Source organism: Saccopteryx leptura, chromosome 5, assembly GCF_036850995.1.
Source record: "Saccopteryx leptura isolate mSacLep1 chromosome 5, mSacLep1_pri_phased_curated, whole genome shotgun sequence".
Classification (NCBI taxonomy): domain Eukaryota; kingdom Metazoa; phylum Chordata; class Mammalia; order Chiroptera; family Emballonuridae; genus Saccopteryx; species Saccopteryx leptura.
The window spans coordinates 190600832-190618618 of NC_089507.1; the positions used below are offsets into that span (position 1 = coordinate 190600832).

Here is a 17787-nt window from a genome sequence, read left to right on the forward strand (position 1 = left end):
TGCCTTTTTTGTATATTTAAAATAATTCAAGCTCTAAGGCAATTTAGATATTTCTCAATTGTTTTGATTTTTATTGTAAATATAGCTGATATAAAGTTTACCATTAAACCATTTTTTAAATATAGTTGGTACACATTATATAAGTTATATTAATTTCAGGTGGACAATATACAATTTGACATTTTTATACCTTACAATGAGATCACCCAACTAATTGTAGTAATCATCTGTCACTGTGCAAACTTATTGCAATAATTTTTTTAATTTTTATTTATTATTTTTTTTACAGGGACAGAGAGAGAGTCAGAGAGAGGGATAGATAGGGACAGACAGACAGGAACGGAGAGAAATGAGAAGCATCAATCATCAGTTTTTCATTGGGACTCCTTAGTTGTTCATTGATTGCTTTCTCATATGTGCCTTGACCGCAGGCCTTCAGCAGACCGAGTAACCTCTTGCTCGAGCCAGCGACCTTGGGTCCAAGCTGGTGAGCTTTTTTTGGCTCAAGCCAGATGAGTCCGCGCACAAGCTGGCAACCTTGGGGTCTCGAACCTAGGTCCTTCCGCATCTTAGTCCTACGCTCTATTCACTGCGCCACCACCTGGTCAGGCCTTATTGCAATATTATTGACTATATTCCCCTTCACCTTTTCAACTACCCCAACCTCCTCCCCTTTGATTCTAGGTTTCTTTTGTTTTTGTTTGTTAGGTTGTTGTGCTTTCTCAGACTCCATATATAAAAAGTTTTCGGTAGCATTTTTAGAGGTTGACAAAATTAAAGACAGACACCCAATCTATCACTCTCACCTTGTTCTTAAATGATTCTTTATGCAAGCTCCCAGTTTTGGTAACTGAGCCTTTATTCAGGACTTGCTTTTCTGTCCTTGGTCATACAACCAAACAAATTTGTTTAGAGCCAAGGAAGCATAATTCTAGTGTTTCAATGTAGAATTAATAGTGCATGAAATTTCTGCCACATGCTGCTAATACCAACTAATGCCGTTAAAGCAATATGTTTGTTAATATTAAAAAATATTTTAAATGCACTTGGATTCACCACAGCTTGATCTTCTGCCTTGAGTTAACAAAGTCACACCTATTGCAGCAAAGATGCTATCAACACAGTCAGATGACACTCCTGAACTTCCTGCTCCCCACTGCCTCTGTAACTCTATGGTTTTCATTACATGATTTATTGTCTAACATCTTGTTGCCAGAGAGGCTAGCTCAATTTACAAAGGCAAGGAATTATTCAGCTCAACGTATTATTTTTCTGTTACAGTTTCATAGTTTCTCAATTCATAATCTTGAATTGGGCATAAGTATTAATAAATTAAAAGCAGAACATTTAAGAATGTTAGAATAAGCGTGATGATTTTTGAGTTACTTAAAATATTTCTAAGAATTGACTCAGAATAACAGGCCCTGGCAGGTTGGCTCAGTGGTAGAACATCAGCCCAGCATGTGGAAGTCCCTGGTTGGATTCCTAGCCAGGGCACACAGGAGAAGCGCCCATCTGCTTCTCCACCCTTCCGCCTCTCGTTCCTCTCTAGTCCTCTCTTCCCCTCCTGCAGCCAATGCTCCATTGGAGCAAAGCCTCGCCTTGGGCACTAGAATGGCTCTGGCCACAACGGAGCAACGCCCCAGATGGGCAGAGTATCGCTCCCTGGTGGGCATGCCAGGTGGATCCTGGTCGGGCGCATGCAGGAGTCTGACTTCCTCCCTGCTTTTAACTTCAGAAAAATTAAAAATAATAATAATAATTCAGAATAACATAGAACAGTCAAGAATCAGGGAGAATTTCTTTACAGAGCTAAGAATATAGTATGACTTTTTGTATCTTACACACAAGAATAATAATTTACTTTTTTTAATGGAAAAATAAGAACCGTACATTTCCACAGTATTTCAAATGCTCTATAGCATCCTTTAAATAAATTATTTGACTTAAGAACTATCAGCTATAACCATAAAAATTTGAACAGTTAGCCATAAAATTAAATATTGGGTCTAGTAGCCTACATAATTTATTCTTTAACAGTTTCCAAAAGTTCTACCAAATACTAACTCATGAAATATCTCACTCAACCATCTATTTTTATTTTAGGTATGTAACAGTTACTCTCTTTTCAATATTATGCATTGGTAATTTATTTGACAGAAATATGGACTTTAAAAATTTATAAACATAAAATTTTATTACCATGACTCCGGTAGTCCAAATTCTTAGGTATATTTGTGAGACAGTACAAATATTAGATCTTAAATTAATTTTATTTAGAGTTTCATGTGGTAGCCATATATGTAAGTAGAAATATATAAACAATGCCTTCAAAATAATCTTTAAATATTCAAACAGAACTGTATGAATGGAAACTGATTAATATAGAAAGAAGCTTTCAAGTTCTCCAGATAAAATATATCTCTAATTTCTATTTCATACAGTAGATATTTATCTAATGGTAAAAAATTCAAGTCTACAATTAATTTCCTAGATTATTTGTATATGTCCCAACCCACGAGACTTCTTTTTTAACTCATTAAATTTATATTAAGGTACTGCAAGGATAACAACAAACGTAATTCATGTACAGACAAAAAAATGACATTTAATTTCAACTGAGGACAGTGAAATGTAATTTTTAATTAACACTTGTAAAAAGAAAAATTATGTTGGCAAACAATTTTTAACCAGACATTACCAGTCCTGCAAACCCCTATTAAGGAAATTTTCAGTGTAAAAATGTAAATATTACTATTTTCAAAATAGAAACAATAAGCAAGCTTTAAAAAAATGGTCAAGATATCATGAAAAGTGCAAACTCTGTCAGATAATAAAATGCCTACCTAATGGAAATATTTAAAGGGAAAAATATTGAGACTACGGCTGATGCAGCAAAAAGTCTCATTTGTCAAATAATGATCTCAACTTCAAGTCTGTTAAATAGCTGCACTAACGACTTTTAGTTTTAAGGATGACAATAGCTACCAGTTAAGAATTACTGACTACAAAACATATCTTATAGCCTTTAATCCTCCTAACAACCTGGAGGAACTGTTTTATATGCTTCATTTTATGGATGAGGACACCAAGATTTAGAGAAGCCAAGTGACTGAGTCTGGCCACACAGATGACACTAATGTGGCCTCTTCACCACTGCTCTTCGCTCTACATGAGGTCACAGAGTTAAAGCCTCAATTTCAGGGCATAAAGTCTCATGGGCGCACACACACCATTCCTAATACTGGCCTAAACAACCAGCCAACATCATTCCAGCTACCGTGGTAATTAAAAAACTTCCATTTTTGAATGATATATTGGCAATGCGGATGATGGCTTTCTATTATAAGTGAAGGGCTAAACTTGGAGGACGGTAAAAGCACTAATGCTAATAGAGTTTAAAATAAAAAATAATATAAGATACAAATTCAACTATATTATCAAGGGATTTTTTTTCAACATCTTTTTATTTTATTTTTTTCTTAATTTTTGAAAGGAGAGAGAGAGAAAAAGAATGGGAGGAGGAACAGGAAGCATCAACTCCCAGGTCTTGGAAAACCCAGGGTTTAGAACCCACGACCTCAGTATTCCAGGTCAGTGGTGTATCCACTGGGCCACTGCAGATCGGGCTATGAAGGGATTTTTAACTAAGGAAAGGCTTTTCTGGCTCAGATCATCATAGAACTTGGTCTTTAAAAACCTTTAATTAGGTATCTGCACTGTCATGGCAATAAGCCTTTCTTCCCCCCCCCCCCCCGAAGTGAGAAGTGGGGAGGCAGAGGCAGACTCCTGCATGCTCCAGACACAAGCCCACTAGGCGGCGATGCTCTGCCCATCTGGGGCATTGCTCTGTTGCAACCAGAGCCATTCTAGCACCTGAGGGAGAGGCCATGGAGCCATCCTCAGCACCTGGGCCAACTTTGCTCCAATGGAGCCCTGGCTGTGGGAGGGGAAGAGAGAGAGACAGAGACAGAGGAGGGGGGGGTGGAAAAGCAGACAGGTGCTTCTCCTATGTGCCTTGGTGGGGAATTGAACCCTGGACTTCCACACACCAGGGTGACGCTCGACGGATGAGTCAATTGGCCAGGGCTAATAAGCCTCATTCTTAATCTTAAAATTAATTTCATAAGAACAGACTATAGAAACATTTAGCAAAATGAATTCGGCAGAACATTAACCCTTGAAGATGCACTTGACAAAGAGGCCTATCATCAACAAAGAGTGAAAAATGACCCTAGTCCTTGTCCAACATATCAAAGGCCAGAGAATTCCTGTAATAAAGAACTCCAGTGTCTCCTAAATTTATTCAGACAACACTTTCTGTCCGATAGCCCTGTTAGTATTCCAAAAACTCCCTTGGAAATAATAAATTAATTGTTTTTAAAAAGTATTCCCTGCCCTTAAGAGAAAGCAATGTGATTCTTCACAGAGTTATGGTTAATAAGGGCCACTTCTTTCAGCCTCACTGGTCTTAGCTGAAATCAGTAATTTTTGGATAAAATTAAAATATCAAGAAACATCTGAATAATGAAGTACCAAAATGCACAGAGAAAGCATTTTGCTGTGTGAGGCTGAAAAGTAAATTTTCTGACCTGTTAGATCCAAAATCCTGTTTCACAGTTAAACATCAACAAACATCCTGTTTAATTAGCACAATTATTCCATCTGCTAGAAATCTTGATGGACATGAACTTCAGTATTCTTAGAATACTTTCTTTCTGCCATTAACAAAGGTCTGTCAAGTAGCAAATATTATACTACATTATTATGACTTTTAATTGCTACTTTTTACAGAAGAGCAATGCTATCTCTTTGAGTACTTTAGAGCTCACATTTAGATAGCTAAGAATGTTAACAGTATATACATTCAGAAAAGAGAAAAAATGATGGTGAAAGTATTCTTCCATCCTTGAAAATATCTAGTGTCTATCAGGTACCACATCCAAAGTTTACAATTTTCTATTTCATGTTTTTATGGTAAATGGTAGGGATCTAAAAATTTTAAGTTCTTTTAGATTCTAAAATGATAAAAATTAACTTCTCAGAACAAACTAGTACTTACTCTTAAACTCCTTCCACTATATCAAGTGGCCTCACAAATTAATATTACTACATCACCTAATATAAATACTATGGCTAGCTAACCCATATCAAGTAGATACATTATTTACTTTCCACAGTAATTCCATGGTAGACATGAATATTACCTTCAGTCCCTAGACTTTTTTCTCCTCTTACACATTATATGTCAAATGACGTTCCAATTGGATCATGTGTCAAATTATATGCCAAATTACTTTAAAACCTAATCTCCAACAAGAAGGCGGTTCGAGTAATATACATTCGTAATTTTCACACTCACTGAATGCTAAGAAGAATAAACAGAAAGTGAACCCAAGGCAGGCAGGGAGTTAAGTAGCAATGAATGAGCTCCTAAAGTATGGTCAACATTATGATTTGTGTCTTATTCTCAACCATCATCCAACTAAGCAAACCACCCTGTCCAGCCAGTATCATTCCCACTGAGAAACTGAGCGACCTCCCTGTGATCTCTCACTTAATTGGTTCACTGGGATTTGATCTGAGTCTCTTTGACCCCCAAACCTGCTCTTCCATTTCAAAATAGTGCTTCAGACTTTGCTTCAACGGCTTCATAGTGCAGCAGAAAAGATGCCAAGCTGTTCTTAACTAAAAGTAAATTGCTCTAAAATTATTTTGACTGTTTGGATAATCCACTTAACTGCAAATCTGGACAGTTTTCTAAATAAGAACTGCAAGTATTAATAGAATGGGCTGCCATGATGGTCCTCTGAGGGCAAGTGTTTGGCTGCCAAGATAAATCTACCTACTTCAAGTTCATTTATCTACAGTTAATACGTTAAAGAAAAAAACAGATTCCATACGTAGGTTTAAATATCAGAGCTACATGTGTTTTATCATTGAGTCCTTATAGTAACCAGATAAAATAAACATAAACATTATTTCCATTATGCAGATGGGGAATCTATGTTTCAAAGAACTTTGAGGCTTGGCCATTGGACCCAAGAACTTGTGTAATTAATGCCTATACTCCATTAGGCATTTACAATGTATAAAGACACATGTTGGGTGCTCTGGAATATAAAAATAAGTGTGAATGTGCTGATAATAAGAAAACAACATAATTTGCACTAAAGGCACTCTGAAAAAGAAAACTTATACTTCAGAAATGATTCCCACTACACATTTCTATCCATTTTGACAACCAGAGTGCTTATAAAGAAAAAAAAAAAAACTACTTACCTATATTACATCAATTGTGAAAGAATCCTATAATGTTACTCCATATAAAAAAGTAAATCATTAATGAAGAAATACTGTTATGGACTCAATTGTGTCCACCCTAAATTTATATGTTGAAACCCAAATTTTGGTACTTTAATTATTTTTATTTATTCATTTTAGAGAAGACAGACAGACAAAGAAAGAGAGAGAGAGAGAAGGGGGGAGGAGCAGCAAGCATCAACTCCCATATGTGCCTTGACCAGGCAAGCCCAGGGTTTTGAACCGGCAAACTCAGTGTTCCAGGTTGAGGCTTTATCTGCTGCGCCACCACAGGTCAGGCTGGGTACTTTAAAATGTGATAGTATCTGAGGGTAAGGTTTTCAAAGTGGTAATTAACTTTAAATGCAGTCATTAGGGTGGGCTCTAACCCAATGTGACAGACACTCTTACAGAAACAGGAAACAAGAACACTGACAGGTACAGAGAAGAAGCATGCGGAGACAAGGAGAGAAGACAGTCATCTACAAGGAGAGGCGCTTCAGAAGAACCCTGCTGATACCCTGATCTCAGACTTCCAGCCTCCATTTAATTGGTACTTTTTTACTGAGAATAATGGGTCTCAAACTTGGCTGAACACAGGAAATCTCTGGGGAGCTTTAAAGAAAATATTGGTGCTCAAGTCCCACCAAAGATATATTGATTTAATGGATCTTGGTGTGGCTTGGGCATCAAAATTTTAAAAGCTCCCCAAGGGCTTCTCATATCTTTACATTACATAGAACCCAAGATCGAAAAACCTGGCTTAGAGTGCAGTTCACTAGGAAGAATGAAAGAAACTAATATCAGATATATCCACAAGATGGCGTTTTATTGCGTTTCAAAGAATTAAAATTAAGAAATGTTTTCAAAATGCAATTCTGTACCATTGTGTGTAGAACTGGATTTAAATTGAAATTATACTAGATAGAAGCACTGATAAAATGAGCCACAACTTTCTGAAAACACCTGAGATTTAGTTAACTCATGTTATCAATCCTGCCTTCAACAAGGGGTCCACCTGGCCAACAATGAGAATGCTCTTGGGTGCCCTGTCTTCTGCCTACGGTTACCTTAAACAGAACTGTAGCCTCCCCCCCGCCCCTTCCCTCTCCACAACCCCTCAGGGGCCTTTAGAACTCTTTGGCAAGTAGTGTACTAAGACAGATGTTTGCTATTATACAAAACATAGAATCTTTTATTCAGCTACACACATTCAGTTCAATGTATTTTACAGACAGGCACGAATATATACTGAGCAATTGCTCAAATGCTCAAATTTAATCGTTGGTTAGAGACATATCAATCTCTTCTCAAATTTTCAAATTTACACCAGCATCCCAAAGAAGACTTAGCATATCTAGGATTGCTTTAAAAAAAAGTAAAAACTTTGAACCATTAGAGAAGATATTCTATATTTCAATGGTAGGTTTAAAAATCTCCTCTTGTCCACTACTGAATGATCAACAGGGTTAGGGGCAGGTAGGTAAGGCAGAAGAATGTTAAAGGCAAATATCTACAAAGACAACCAATCCTTGCCCCCCTCCACATCCCGATATTTCTGCTACCAAATCTCTGACTAGTTGTATAAGGGTTTTTGTTTCCAAGGAAACCACTGACATCTATGGAATTTAATGAACAAAAAAAGGAACTATACCATATAATTTACATCTGGAGATAAAATATGAATAGCTAGCTGTCAAAAACATTACATAAACTCAGATAATTCTGTGGATTTTTAGTCCCATTTTCCTCCATTTAGTACAAATGTAAGTAAATGCACATTTATGGAAACAAAATGACAAAATTAAAAGACCCAAAAGACAACCATTGCTTCATGTCAGGTAAGTGAAGAAATAGTTTGGAACCAAGAATATAGGCCAAAGGTAGAATATCTTAGCAACTGAGTGAAAAAAGACAGAAACCATTATTTATCTGTATAAAAGGTTTTCTTCTTCCCTGTACCTCAAATATCTACATCCAATTGTATGACCGCAGTTTCACACGATGTTGAGATCTGTTCAAAGTCAGGGAAATAGCTTATGATCAGAAAAGAGGAAAATAAATAAAGCACTCATTTCAACTCTATGCTTTGTGGATGATTCATTGAAACCACTGTTGAATAACATCCAAACAACACCTCATTATGAGATTTATATGATATATTGGCCTCCAGATTCTATGAGGATCTATTTGAGATTCGACAGCCCTTAAATAAATAACCTATTTTGATTATGATCAAGAAATGCTGAGGAAATAGGGGGGGATTTCAAGCATACATAAAATGTTATTGTGAGTAAAATTGTAAGCACACAAAAGTGAGCAACAACAACAAAGAAGCTGGAAGGGAAGACCGCCTTTTAACCAAAATAACTGTGCCCTTCTTTTTGAAATACTTTTTTAGGTGCCAGGATATACCGTCTCCTACTTCTCCTCTCTCACTGGCTGCTCATTATCATTCATTTCCTTCTCTTTAATTATGGTAAAATATACATACCATCAAATTTACCATTTTGAGGCTTCTCAAATGTACAGTTTAGTGACATTAATAAATTTACATTTTTGTGTCCTGTGTAACTACCACTACCTTTCAGCTCCGGAACGTTTTCATCTTCTCTAACTGAAATTCTGTACCCATCAAACATGGGTACCATTCCCTCTCCCCAGCCCCTGGAATCTACCATTCTACTTTCTGGCTCCATCAGTTTACTGTTCAAGGCACCTAATATAAGTGAAATCATAAATATTTGTCATTGAGTGTCTAGTTTATTTCACTTGGCATGTTGTCTTCAAGGTTTATTCATGCTGTAGCTTGTATCAAAATTTTATTCTTTGTTAAGGCTGGATATCTCATTCTATACATGTAGCACATCTTGTATATCCATTCATCTGATGGGCGTTTGGATTGTTTCCTTCTACCTTTTGGGTATTGTGAGTAATGCTGCTATGAATACAAGTGAATGACAAGGATCCCTTTGAGGTCTCCACTTTCAATTCTTTGGGAAGATTCCATTATCAGTCTCCTTTACTGGTTCCTTCTCAACTCCTCAATGTCCGAGGTCTCAAGGTTCAGACATCAGACCCCTTTCTTCCATACCTACATTCCTTAGGAGACCTCATTTGGCTTTGAGCTATAAATAATCAAAGTTATAACTTCCTGACCAACATTTCCCCTGAACTCAGCTTTGTATATCCCAATGTGACATCATCAAGTAGCAATCTAATAGGCATCTCAAACTTTAAATATCCGAAAAGCGAACCGGGCTCTTCTGTTTACGTTGCTTCTGCCTTCCCATTTCAGGACATAGCAATTCAGTTCTCCCACTTTCCCAGGTCCAAACACTAAGAGCTGTCCTTAAACCCCGTCATGCTTTTCATCCAATGCATTAACAAACCCTGTGGTTCAAACCTCAACACATATTCAGACTCTGACATTTTTTCTACACCTTGCGGTTGTCATCAGCACTGCCCAGGGTATTTGCAGTAGCCATTTAGTTGGTCTCTATGGTACTTCCTTTCTTTCCTGTGATCTACCCTCACCACTGTAGCCATCAAAACCTAAAGTCAGCCCTTGTTTCTTCTCTGCTCAGAACCTTTCATTTCCTTCTCATTTCCCTACACAGGAAATGCCAAAATCACTAGCATGTCTTATGAAATCCAAAATAATGTGGCCCCTGCCACCTTTCTGACTTCATCATCCTTTCCTCTTGCGCCCCACTGTAGCCACACTGACCTCCTTGCTATTCCTCAAACATGCCAAGCATGTTCCTACCTCAGGGCTTTTGCTATTGCAGTGCCCTCAGCCTGGACTGCTCCTACCTCCCTTAATTTAGATCACTGCTAATATGACCTCGCTTCATCAAGAGAACTTACTCCATTATGGCTCTACAAAATAGCAAACAACTCATGGTCAGCGGCATCTGTCCTGCTTTATTCCTCTCAGAGGGCCTTATCGGTTACCTGTTCCCCCACCCAGAGTGTGCTGGAGCCTATTCATAGGGGCAGAGGTTGGGGCATCCACTGCTTTCCAACTCTGTTCAGTATTGTCAGGTTGTGGTTAATCCTAGCAGGTTAAGAGTGTTTGCCCAAAGGAAAATAGAGAGCAAGACAAACCAGTGATTTATCTCCCTCCCTCCTCTTTCTCTCTTTCCTTCTTTGAAAGCCAGCTTACCAGGACCACCAGGTCACCAGGAACACCAATTCCCCACTCCAAAACAGAATGTTATATACGAGAGCAGAATCGTTTGTCTCTTTTGTGCATTGCTGTTCCCAGTGCCCAGAACAGTGCCTGGCAAAAAACAAGCACCCGATGACTGTCTGTCAGATCAATAAAGAATGGACTTAAAAGCCATCCTTTTCAGATAGGACTCAGTGAAAACAGAACGTGGACAATTTTTGAGATTTAATTGTACTCTGACCTGCCTCATGTGAGTCTGGTGATACTGTATACTATTGAAAATTTCACTGTGACCTGGATATTTACAAGGAATCCGTATTCAAATTAACATCACGCATCTGAAACCAGCCGTCTTTTACCAATAGAATGAACTGGTTAATTGTCAGCTAAGCACATGAAGCAGTTTTCTTTGCCATAACAAAGTGAGAATGCTGCATTGAGAGCGAGTGTCCGCAGCCCTGTTTCACGGACCAAAACCTGGGAGAGACTCTCACCAGCCACTCCCTCCACCGTCCAAAGAGATCCTAGAACTGCTTTCAAGACATCTTTTGTCTTTTCTTTTTTTCTTTCTTTTTTTTTATTTATTGATTTTAGCGTGAGAGGGAAAGAGAGAGAAAGAGAGACAGGAACATCGCTCTGTTCCCATATGTGCCCGGACCAGGGATTGAACCAGCAACCTCTATGCTTCTGGATGACGATCTAACCAACCAAGCTATCCAGCCAGGACTTCTCTTTTCTTTTTGTTTGCATTGTCTCCTTATCTTGTTTAGAGTTTGATCTGATTTTTTTTTAAGTTTACCTGATTTGCTATGACCAAGGTAAGGAGTAGTATGTTATGCAAACCTGCTGGGTATCAATTTTATAATCTGTAAGATGGAGCGTCCTAGCTTGGTCAACTTTCCATTTCAGTTTGAATCAGGGATGAACAAAAACTGACAAACTCACATCAGAGACCCCACCCCCAATTTCGCGGATGAAGAACGGGCACAGAACAAAAGAACTTCTTTAACTTCATCAATGGCAGAGCTGACAACAAACCTGCATCTCGCCTTTCCCGATTCCATCCACTTATCCACACACCTGGCGATGAATTACTTTCTAAGAATCCAGAGGATAAAGGAACTATCTTTTCCAGCAGCATTTCTGTCACCTCCCTGACATATAGCTCATAGTTAGAAAAAACAAACACGCTTTTTGTTGTGACCCAGAACACACACACTCACATGTGTGAAAAAGGTTTCACAGAACAACCCGCTCTGCATAAGACACTGGTATTTCTCATTCTCCTCAGGCCTGCTCCGTCTTATCAATGCTGCTCAGGAGTCATGAAACTGATCTGTGGGGTCAGGAACTACCAGCAGGTCAGAAACTACAGTGATAAACACTTTTTAAAGCAAAGATCCTTTTGACATGAAGACCCAGAGAGTAGCATCTATAGCATACACAAGATGTATTACATAGACTTTGACCGTTACAAGGGCTTCTTAAGCCTGGCCGAGGCAGGGGAGAGGGAGGAGCACAGAAGGAAACAAATACATTTCAGATTTCCAAGGATAAGACAGATGTCTTTAACTTCTGGCTTTCATATTTGGATAGAAATCTCCCAATTGCTGTATGTTTTTTGTTTTGTTTTGTTATAATTCGAGAAATTGCAAAACCAGTAACTCAAACAAAAGCTGTATACAGAAAAATCGTATCTGGAATTGGACGAATTGTGTTGGGTGTCAACATTTAAAATTCATTAACTGGACAACGTGTAGAAGCTTTTCCATTTCCTACAAATTTTATTTCAGATCACAGCAGGCACAGAAAACAGTTCATCTTCGATTTTTATGTAATGAGACGCTGTGACAAACAGAAGCAATACATACGGATACGCAGATAAATATTTGCGGGGTGCCTGTTTTGATAAATTATCTGCTCTGCCAATGTTCTTCCTTTATAGTCTATAAAACCCCCACAGAAAGCCTTCCCCTTGGTCTGTCTTCTGTTACATCGCCTTTCTGCCCTAAACTTCTAAGCTCCCTTTGCTCCCTGCTGATATCCTTATGCTTTTTAATCTTCCACCCTTAGTTCTGCAGCTTCCCTTCTAGACGGCTGGTTGGTCTCCTCTTCCTTAGATTTCCCCTCCGAGCCATACGCCTCCTTCCTCAAGGTGGGTATTCTGCAATCATTCGGGAATACTCCAGAGGAAGCTCGTGTCCCTTTGGTCCCTGCAGATCGTGGCACTGCGGCTGGGGGAGCCACGATCTGCCAGGGTGGCATCCAGAGGACAGCCCCTCCAGGGACCCCAAGGATGGAAGGGATCCCCTCCAGCACCTTGGAAACCAGGTTTGTGAGAAAAAAGAGACACCCAGACCTTCGTGACACTTTTTGAGCGGCTGTATGAAATGCCACCTGAAGCTGCCCTTCTATTGAAATTTTCAGTACATTCCAGTCACTTTTAATAAATTCTGTTTTCACCTATGTTTTCATCTATCCAGTTGAGTTGGGGTTTTGTTTTTTGTTTTGTTTTTTCACAACATATAGCTTTTTAAACTGATCGGATTATCAGCTTCTTTCTTCCTCCCTAGCAATCCATGAAGCCCCTTACAGCCGAGCCACACATCCAATTTCCCTTTATAAACTTTTGTAAATGAAGTGAGCAAAATGAAAACCAACTTTCTGCAAATCTGACATGAAATTTTTAATAAAAACTGCAAAAAAAATGATAATACCAATAGTAGCTAATACATATTTAATGAGAACTTATTATATAGCAATGATAAGTTAAGGCAGTGGTGCTCAAATTTTGCTGCAAATTTACTTTTCAAAACTCTGATGTCCATGCCACACTGATACCAATTAGATTCTCTCAACACCAGAATGTCTGGGAGTAGGAAACAGGCATCAGCATTTTTTAAACTTTTCCAGGTTATTCCAGGAGCAGTTAAACTTGAGAACTCCTCAGCTAAAGGTTTGGTAGTGAATTTATTTCATTTAATCCTTACAGCAGTGACATACTCATTCATGAGCATTATTATAACTATTATTATTAGCACGACCTAAGCAATGAGGAAGAAATCGGAGTCTCAGGAAGGTCACAGATAATATGCAACAGAACCCAGCTTTGAACATATTATAGATTGAGGTTCTTGAAAAGCAGGAAAGAAGGGCAAGGGGGAAAAAGCCAAGAACATGGGATAACCCACAGAGAAAGCAATCTTCGCTGGAAAAACAGCAAAAGCCAGCGTATTCTGAGTGCCTAAGTCTGTCCTCGAAAGAAGCTTTTTAGGATCTAATAGTGGATGAACAGCTGAGCACAGTACCGACCTCAGTTCTGCTCACTTGTCATCATTGCATAGACATTTATCAAACCACACCCATAAGGGAAGCACAACTGATAAGCAGGCTGTGTACTGCAATAAAATGATTCAAGCCTGAAAGAAAACTCTCCGCGTGGCCAAGGAACTGACTTTGAATCACAATGCCCAGGGATAAAGGGGGTGGGTCTGATAGAGTGTACACAATAGTTTAATAAATACTGATAATGAAATTTCAAGTTAGGCCAATAAACTTGAATTAAAAGGCAAACTTTTATTACTATGTCATCAAGATAGTTCTAACAGGATGACACGAAACTTGGCTGAACTATTGATGGGAGAAAAAGAAAAAAATACTCTTTCCTACCCTAAAAACTGCGAACGATGTTGAATCATCCATTAGTGATACAAAACCGGAAAGCCAAACTCTTTGACATTCCATATGACTGAGATGACTGTAAATAACATACGGTTTTCACATGAAACTTCGACAGCAACCTTCTTGAAAATAACTTGGATTTTTCTTTCACTTTCTTTCTCACATTTTCCTGTAGATAATTTTTAACCCCTTCAGTAATAAAAAGCAGTATGTGGGTGTTTGCTGTATGACAACATCTGCCAGTAATGGCTGCACTGTTACATATCCGAAGAATAATAACTCCAGGTGATTTTTTTTTATCTTCTTGCACCTCCACAGATAAAATAACGATAATCTTTGATGTCAAAGGAACTGTTTTGACTTTTAAAGAATGAAACAAAAGTCGCAGGCAGATACTCCAATAGAAAATTGCTAGTTTGATGTCAATTTTGGAAAGAGGAGAGAGCTGCTGACTGGCACCTGTCCTTCCCTGTTTGCCAATACTCTCTGTGCTAGAAAGGAGGTGCCGAAAGTACAAAAATTTCAGTACAGTAAAGAGTAGCTTCCCACAATGATAGCGAGTCAACATATCCTGTTATACCCTACCAGATAATCCACGTTAAAAAAATGTATGTACAGGTAGGTGCCCCATTCAGCATGTTTAATCAATCTTCGAAAAAATCAAGTGTCAACGCTGCTTTGAAGCGTTTCCAACCCAAAACAAACTGACATGCCAAACAGCTGACCCCCCAAGTCTGCCGTCTTCACTAGTAACATGTGCAGAAAGAACCCTTTTGGCTTCATGGATGGAATGATTTCAATCGCAAAGCATTCGAACTATCAGGTCTTGTTTAGCGTGTGTAGAAAGTTACTGGGCTGATGCTTATGAGGCTCAAGTCATTTTTCAAGTAATTTCAAATACATTTTGACTATTTAGAATTACCCCAAAATAAAGCAAGCTCCTAAATCCAACTGCCTATCTATTTGCTCATTGTTTCCGTCTTTTAAAACAAAAGCGGAAGTGTTCAGCGCATACTGGCTTCTGGAAGGACTGGCTGTGTCACTGTGTTTTACAACATTTACAACAGAGAAACTTTTAATTGAGGCAATGAATCGATACCACGATGCAGCTAACGAATGATGGCAGCATCTGGTGTGCGCACAATGCTGTGTTTCCTACCTTGGGAGCCTTGGCGTGTTTCCCACATCTGGCGTCCTTGACGAGGCTGAGATCTAACAGCTCCGTCTCCTGGAAGGCAAACATGTGAAAGTGTTAAACATACACAGAGATCTCTTTTATTTGTTTTATGTCACTGACATCACTTAAAATATATATATATATATATATATATCGTGAGACTTGCCTGAAGATTTCTCTGCAATTGAGATATTTTTCCTCTTATGCCAATAATTAATTGAATTGGAATGCAAACAGAAAGACAACAAACTACTAACTACTCAGTTTAATATATATTCTAATACAGTTTGTAAGTGTAATATGTGTGGTTTGGGTCCCCAGTGTATCCTTCAAGCCATCGCTAAGTCATGATGAATTAGTCCTTCCTATTGTCCTGTTGAAAAATAATCCTCAGAGTCAGTCCAGGTGGAAGGGAGGCTATCTGAGAGGGATGAGAGATTAGGGGGAGAGGGAGAAAGGTGATGCCCCTCCCCCAGCTCACAGACTACCCAGCTCACCTGGCCAAAGCAAAAAATAGGTCTGCCACCCCTACCCATCCCACCCAAGCCTTTTGCACATGTGCCTTATTCCCTGAGCTTTTCATTTATTTATTGTATATTTTTGAACACCTATAAAATGAATGTTACTCTAGGGTACAAGATTTATAAGATATGATTGGTTCTCTGGATGGATTTGTCATCTAGTAAAAGACTAAGAAGTATATATGTTTAAGACCGAGGAGGAAGTGTCAATGCCGAATTTAAAGTTAACTGCTATTGTCTGACCTGTGGTGGCGCAGTGGATAAAGAATCAACCTGGAATACTGAGGTCGCCTGTTCAAAACCCTGCACATGTCTGGTCAAGGCACATATGGGAGTTGATGCTTCCTGCTCCTCCCCCCTTTCTTTTCTCTCTCTCTCTCTCTCTCTCTCTCCTCTCTAAAAAACTCAATAAATAAATAAAAAAATTTAAAGTTAACTGCTATCGAGGTCAGCAGTGGGAAGAGTTTTTCTCCTAGGGACTCAAAGCAAAGCCCACAGAAGAGCTGTTGAACATGGAGAAGAGGTGAGGAGGGAGTGTTTATTCCAGTTGGAGGGTACAACATCAGCAAATATCCAGCAAAGATGGACCAGGGCTTTGGGTGGCACCTTGAGGTACTCATGGCCTTTAGACATTTAAAGAAAGAGAACATTCAGAGGAAAGGGGTAGGGAGAAGGAGAAAACTAGAGAGGCATCCAGGAGTAAAAAACAACAGAAGGGAAAGCATGATGGCAGTACAAAAGGGGACCGACACGGGCAACACTCAGCCTCGCACTGCTGGGGCACAGAGCATATGAAGAAAAGTCACGGGAGTGACAAAAGAAATGGATATGATCAAAAGGATGGAAACCCTAAAAGTCTAGTTAAAGACACTGAGCCATGAAGTTTGAGACAGATACGTCAACAAGTTATACAGTAGACTCTATCACCTGCCAGATGGGTCTGTGGGACAATGATCAGAGGCATGTTAAAGTGACTTCAGCCATCCAACCTGTTTTCTAGACAATGAGCCAGTGGATGAAGGCATGAAGTCCTCTCCTCCCAGTGGAGTCACTGCATCATAATCCATCCACTCACAGACTCTCTGGGCAGGAGTGGCTGTAACTTCTCATAGGTCCCAATGTCCCTAAGTACTGGCAGCTAAGCTTCCCAGAAAACCTCAAACGACTGCCACCAGGTCCAAATGTTCAGTGCAAAATGCTCTCGTTATTTTCCTGTGCCTAAGGCTGATCTCATGAATGCTGCACAATGAGGGTCAAATAGGTGGTGTTCCCCCACAGGGATGCAAACCCACCAGAGTCATGGCCACAGCACACCTCTCGGTGGGCTGAAGGGAGGACCAGAACCAGTGTCTTCTCTTCCTTTGCTCACCCTGACCTTGCTGGTCTGCTTTCCCCCATTTTAGCGGGTTCCTTAACCATTCTATATTGTGTATGACTTGGAAATCCTCCCACACCCTGGATGTGACAGGCAGCAAGCCAGCAAGGAATCTATAGGACAATGCAACCAGTACCACATCATTCCCCTAAGACCTAAACATCCATGAGAAAAGAACTGTATCAATCACAGGGTTCAATGCTTTCCATAAGCAAATACGTAATGAAGTCCTCAGATATGAAGAGGCGGGGCTTCTGGCCATGGTCCTTGACCTCCGCAGTCACGGCAACCAAAACACTTGTTGGAAGAGGAGAAACAGGAAGAGAACCAAGCTTGAAGCAGCTTGAGTACACTGAGCAGAAATATGAGAGAGTGAGTGAAGGCAGGGTTATAAGGAAGAAAGATGAAAATGCTAAGATGGAGGTAGAACTAACAAACGGAAACGGAGGAATTATAAACAACTGGGATTTCCATCTTCCTCTCAGGGACTCAGAAGTTTGGGCAGAATGATAGTGCATTATGGAAATGTCAGTTTGAGAGGCTTCTCCAAGGGGAG

At 39.3% G+C, this 17787-nt stretch overlaps 1 protein-coding gene across 2 annotated transcripts in view; it reads right to left on the bottom strand.

Moving 5' to 3' along the window:
- PLCB1 (phospholipase C beta 1) overlaps positions 1-17787 on the bottom strand; it is a 686820-nt gene that overhangs the window by 443232 nt on the left and 225801 nt on the right. For both annotated transcript variants that reach the window (XM_066387177.1, XM_066387178.1), the window contains exon 3: positions 15318-15386. In XM_066387177.1, the coding sequence (XP_066243274.1) occupies positions 15318-15386 (69 nt within the window). The remainder of the gene's footprint in view (positions 1-15317; positions 15387-17787) is intronic.